This window comes from Medicago truncatula, chromosome 2, assembly GCF_003473485.1.
Source record: "Medicago truncatula cultivar Jemalong A17 chromosome 2, MtrunA17r5.0-ANR, whole genome shotgun sequence".
Classification (NCBI taxonomy): Eukaryota; Viridiplantae; Streptophyta; class Magnoliopsida; order Fabales; family Fabaceae; genus Medicago; species Medicago truncatula.
The window spans coordinates 16,871,732-16,877,528 of NC_053043.1; the positions used below are offsets into that span (position 1 = coordinate 16,871,732).

The 5,797-nt window shown below is 33.3% G+C and overlaps 1 protein-coding gene across 1 annotated transcript; it reads left to right on the plus strand.

Annotated features, from left to right (window-relative positions):
- The first annotated feature begins 763 nt into the window (after positions 1-763).
- LOC11437703 (nucleotide-sugar uncharacterized transporter 1) lies at positions 764-4,663 on the plus strand. The gene is made up of 7 exons (XM_003595067.4): positions 764-1,101; positions 2,456-2,607; positions 2,725-2,933; positions 3,007-3,100; positions 3,250-3,416; positions 3,675-3,845; positions 4,037-4,663. Exons 1-7 carry the CDS (start codon positions 1,029-1,031, stop codon positions 4,314-4,316), a joined length of 1,146 nt encoding a protein of 381 aa, XP_003595115.2. The 5' UTR covers positions 764-1,028; the 3' UTR covers positions 4,317-4,663.
- The last annotated feature ends 1,134 nt before the right edge of the window (positions 4,664-5,797 follow it).

Below are 5,797 nucleotides of genomic sequence, written 5' to 3' on the forward strand. Positions count from 1 at the left end.
CATAAATTGTCATTATTAATATTTATTGATTTTGAATGTGTATACAACAATTTTCTAGCGGTGTTATAGAATATATAAATTTTACTATTATTGAATGAGAATATTTATACATCAATGAAAATAATTGCCTAATTATTTTCCTTTGGCATTTCTATCTCTTTTTGTTTTATTTCTTTTCTTCTTTTGAAAGTTTTGATCTAGTCTCCTCTTTCTGTATATATTTTTCCCATTTTTTAATATATTACGTATCAGGACGGCGATAGAGGATGAAGATCTCTGTTAGGTTGCTTCAGTTTCCATGCCTAACTTTTCTCTTGGCCTTATCCAAAAAAAGAATGAAAATAATTGCACATTAATATCAATTACCGTTACAAATCAATGTAATTAAGTGTAACCAATCAATGTAATTAAAGAAAGTCTAGAATCACTCATGTGCTTATTTAAGTTTTTTAAATAACAACTTACTTAATTTCAATATCACATTCATAAAAAAAAAAATGTCTTTCTTAAATGAATACTTTGTTAATACAAAAAGAAATAGATTTAATCTAAGTAACAAAACTCTCTCAATTAACATTTTTATGCATTGAAATTATTATTTTCAGTTTTTAATTCATAATAATTTAATTTCTCAATATAAATGGTTTTAAATTATAAAAATCTGTCAAATACACCCTATTATTGTCAACTCAAAATGATTTCAAATTTCAAAAAGTGATCAAATTCATCTTCAACTATTTTTCTTACAAAATTTCATAATCAAATTCCTTGAGTACCGGACAGCTGCAGTATATATAGCTATCACCGTTATTCACGCCACGTGTCACTTGCCTTTTATATTTTCTTTCTTTTTTTGTCTTGTCTTCCTTTTTTGTCTGTGTTTTGAATTCAACCAAAGGTTGTTTCTGTTTTTCTGTTCTTGTATTTGTTCTTCAGCTATAACACACTTCACACACTTCACTTTCATTCTTTTGTCAAATTCTTCTTTTTCTTCATTAGGGTTTTGTTTTCAATTCAAGTACACTACAATGTTCAACTTCTTGATTGGGAAAGACGCTAGAAAGATTCTTAAACGCAAAGATAGCGATGCTGGTGAAAAAGGTATGATTTTTTTACTTTTTTTTAATACCCTTTTTTTAGTTTTTACTTTGATTTGGATTTGAGTGTTTGTTTATGTCTGCATTTGGGAAATTTTTGTTATTTGGTGTTTTTTTTTTTTTTTTTACTGTTTATTGATCTGTGAAATTTGATTTATACAATGGAGTTTTTCAATTGTTCCATATCATTGTTGATTCTTTACTTTATTGATGCATGTTACTGTCTGCTTTATGTTTTGAATTTGATAATCTTGGTGCATGCAAGGGATGTTATATTTGTGTTCTTTTTTGAGCAAATTGTTGACTTATGTAATTTTGATTTCCATTTTTGGGGATTTCTTGTGGAATGTGTTTTGGGGGTTGATTTTGATTATTTTTTATGTGCTTTATGAAGATATGATAGAGAATTTTATGTTTTTAGCTATGAAACACAGAATGGTAGTCCAGATATTGACACTAGTAATAATTTGAGAAAATGAAATGATTGAAGTAACCACATGTATCGGTGTCGGACACTAACACGGGTTGGACATCAGACACACCTTCGATATGAAGTGTTGGTGCTACATAGGTTTTTAGTCGCGAATGTTTCCGGCTTATAAGAAGCATGTTTTTGTTCTTATTGAACTTGGATCCCGATTATTTTACGTGGAATCCAGGTTCAAACCCAAGTCACCGCGTGTGTTTATTTGTTTATGTATGTATTGGTTACTAGGTCAATAGCACAATAAAAAAATTAGAAAAAGATGAAAGAGAAATAATAGATGAGATGAGAGAGAGCGATATAGGAGAGAGATAGACACAAAGACCATGCCTTTCCTGCCTTAAAGGTAGCAGATCCGGATCCATTGAACTTCCGGAAAAGGCTTTAATTTTTTACTAGATTCCTTGTTATTCCATCAAAGAATTGTAGGGATACATAGATCTGACTGTAAAATCTGAACTTATATACATATATAGGTACTGGTTAAATAGCCTTCAATGTATTGAATACTATAGTTTTTTAGGAATAGCAAGTGTTAAAATATTTTCATGTCTTAAGTATACTTCTTTCCTTTTTTTATTATATACCTTATACTTTCCTACCATTTACCGTGGTTTGCCTGTTCTAGTATTTTTCTATATATGTGAATGTGTTTATTTAGGAGTAGTAATTAATCTTGCGCCACCTGCTAGTACTTATAGTCCTACTCTTTAGTACTATTTAAAGGTGTTCTGTGTAAACTTAGATATTCTTTGAATTAAACCTATGAGAAAAAGAATTGAAAAAAGTTTGACATCTACTGTGAATTTTCTGTACAAAACAATATGTCACAGTAATGTAATTATTCGGCCATACATTCCGTTATCTTTTGCAGGAAGGGCTTTGGAAGATTTACGAGCCTCTCTATTTAATCAATTTAATTTCTCCGATGGTTCAAAACGTCAACAGCGGCGGATATGTGGACCAGCTACTGCACTTACCTTCAATTTTCTGGTTGCAGTCGGTATTATTTTCGTAAACAAAATGGTTCGTTTCCTATCATTTCTTCCATCTTTCTAAAGCTTTGTTCTGTGTCGAAATTTCAGTGTAGCATGGTTTGTAGTTGTTGACTTTCCTAGTATTCTCTTTTCTTGTTTTTTTCAGGTGCTTCAAACTGTTAAATTCAAATTCCCTATACTTCTCACACTAATTCACTATGTAGTGAGCTGGTTCTTCATGGCAGTACTAAAAGCGTTTTCTTTACTTCCTCCATCTCCTTCCACAAAATCAACTCGAATGTCAACTTTATTTGCTCTTGGATTTGTTATGTCTCTATCTACTGGCTTTGCTAATGTTAGCTTGAAGTATAATAGGTAACCCAACTACCCACATTGATATTTTTGAAGTATTTATTTTTTACTCTTAATTAAATTTCCGTGTCTTCAGCATTGGTTTCTATCAGATGGCAAAGATTGCAGTGACGCCGTCAATAGTTTTTGCAGAATTCGTACTGTATAGGAAGAAAGTATCTTTGCCCAAGGTACATGCACTCACCTTGTTTGTGCTCGTATTTCAGATAATAGTAGATGTCAATTTTTCATCTAGCACAAATAATATGAAATATGTGCACATTTTATGCTATGAATTTTTAAATTAATATGGATTTTTACCATATTTGAAACTATACAGGTGTTAGCATTGACGCTGGTATCTATTGGCGTTGCGGTGGCTACAGTGACTGATCTGCAGTTCCATTTATTTGGTGCTTGTGTAGCATTGGCATGGATCATACCGAGTGCTGTAAATAAGATCCTCTGGTCTAGACTGCAGCAGCAAGAGAACTGGACAGCTTTGTCGTGAGTATTTATTACAAGTAGTTTAATTGGTATGCACTGTCGGTGTAAAAACGTTTTACTCATGCATCCAATCACATTTTCTCTCATAGTTGCGGAGATACCGTAGGAACTAACATAGCCAAGTTCCATATTGATGAGATATTTTACGACATGTACACTGACGATACATAATAATCTTTACATTTTACGATTTATCTCCTATATCGATTCTATTTGTGTATCTTTGTCTGTTTGTCTGATTTGTGGATTGATCGACAGGCTGATGTGGAAAACAACACCGATTACTTTGATTTTCCTTGCTGCTATGTTACCCTGCTTAGACCCTCCAGGTGTACTTTCATTCGATTGGAACTTGAGCAACACTTTGGTGATTTTCGGATCAGCCGTTCTTGGATTCTTGCTGCAGTGGTCTGGTGCTTTGGCACTAGGGTAAGTGCCATTTTTGTTATTGAATAGTTTTACATGGTAAAAGAATTTCGACTTTGTGTAGAATGAATAGAACCTATTCTGTTCAACTTACATAGACTCCACTTGTATGTGATCGTTGTTGAAGTTTGTGTTTACTTATCTAAGGTTTTCTTCTTTAACACGCTGTTTCTTTTCCACCCTGCAATTTACAGTGCTACATCTGCTGTTTCGCACGTTGTCCTTGGGCAGTTTAAGACATGCATCCTGCTTCTAGGAAACTATTTTCTCTTTGGATCTAATCCTGGTACAATCAGTATCTGCGGCGCATTCACAGCCATTGGCGGTACATCTGTTTACACTTACCTTAATATGAAGCAGCAATCAAACAAGGTTTCTCCTCGACAGCCTTCCACTTTACCCAAATCAAAACTTGGCAAAGAAAACGGCAGCACCAATGGCAATGATGGACATTATGGGGCTGAATCTGTATAACTTGATGCCTAAACCTACACAATGCTGTGATATAACCAATTAACCAAGCAATTTTTATTTATTTTTCTCATGTTTAATGATTCTCATCTAACCATTTTGAGGTGTTAGATGGTGATGTGTCAACTAGAATATATGATCAGAGACGAACTATGATACTGACCCATGAATCTATTCGACATGGCAGCTACTGCTCTTGAAAACTTGGAACAGCAATTGTATATGAATGATTTGGTGGATTCCTCATGAAAACTAGTTTTTTTTTTCTTTCTTTTCATCTTATGATTTTGTAATAGGTGCTATAGCTGCATTATGTTGCAATAGAAAACAAAAATTTCTGTCCCCACCAATACCATTTGCTGAAATTCGTTATGGCTACCTTATTCTTGAACTAAGCTATTTTAAACTTTCATTATTGGAGATTAAGACAGATAAATGTGTTAGCCTTAGAAGTTGATTACCTACATGATTGGATTGGCGATGAATTTGTCAAAATACGGTGTGCTCCAGTGATTTTAACAAAAACTACACTTTGGAGTTTCAACAACAACATGGTAGCGTCATGATTTTGCCAAACCCATCGCCGATCCAAACATACACTATATAATGTTGAAACAAGGGAGCATTGAAGTGAATTTGTGCGTCTCTACTAAGCAGATGCAAATGTCACAAATGAGTGTTATTTGAGACATTTAAATCTCAGTTCTTTAAGCACTTGTTACTTGTTTGAGCTATATAACTTAACAAGTTGGTGAAGACATTGGTTGATTCTCTGTTTTTTCACTTGATCTGGCAACAATACTTTGATTCTTGCCCTTTCAAGAGATAACGGATCACCAATAAAGACATAATATGATAATATTCACCTTAACGTAATGACTTTTTAATATATTTCAGAGAATATATATTTAATTCTTTCTTATTTAGATAGAATCTTTAATGTGCTTAATCATCATTTAAGCACATGTCTGCAACAAAAAACTACTTGTTGAATCATCGAAATAGGAGATGGTAAGTAACATAAATGACAAATTCATTGTCATCAACCACTCCAAACTGCATGTACTATGGCCCCAAAAGGCTACATAACTCTCTGAAAGAGCAATGCCAAAATGGTTTCAAGTTCCTACTATCCTTATCTAACACAAATTTATGATAGATTTGATATTTCATTTTGCTTGCAATGTATGAAATTGCGCAGGCTGATGGACTCCAAATTCACTGACATCGACAGATTTCGTCGCCAAAGTTGAACTATCCGAGGTAAAATATTGAATCAAATTTAGTTCGGTTGATGCTATAGTTTTAACATGTACTATGGCATACACCAACACAACACTCCAAAAGAGGAGCTGAAACTGAAAATTGAACAAGGTAGTTTGTGATCGTTCGCGGTCACTATAGAATCAAGTTTGTTGGAACAACCATTCAAAATGTGTTCGTCTTCAATACAAAATATGAATCCGATCACAACATCAGTACCA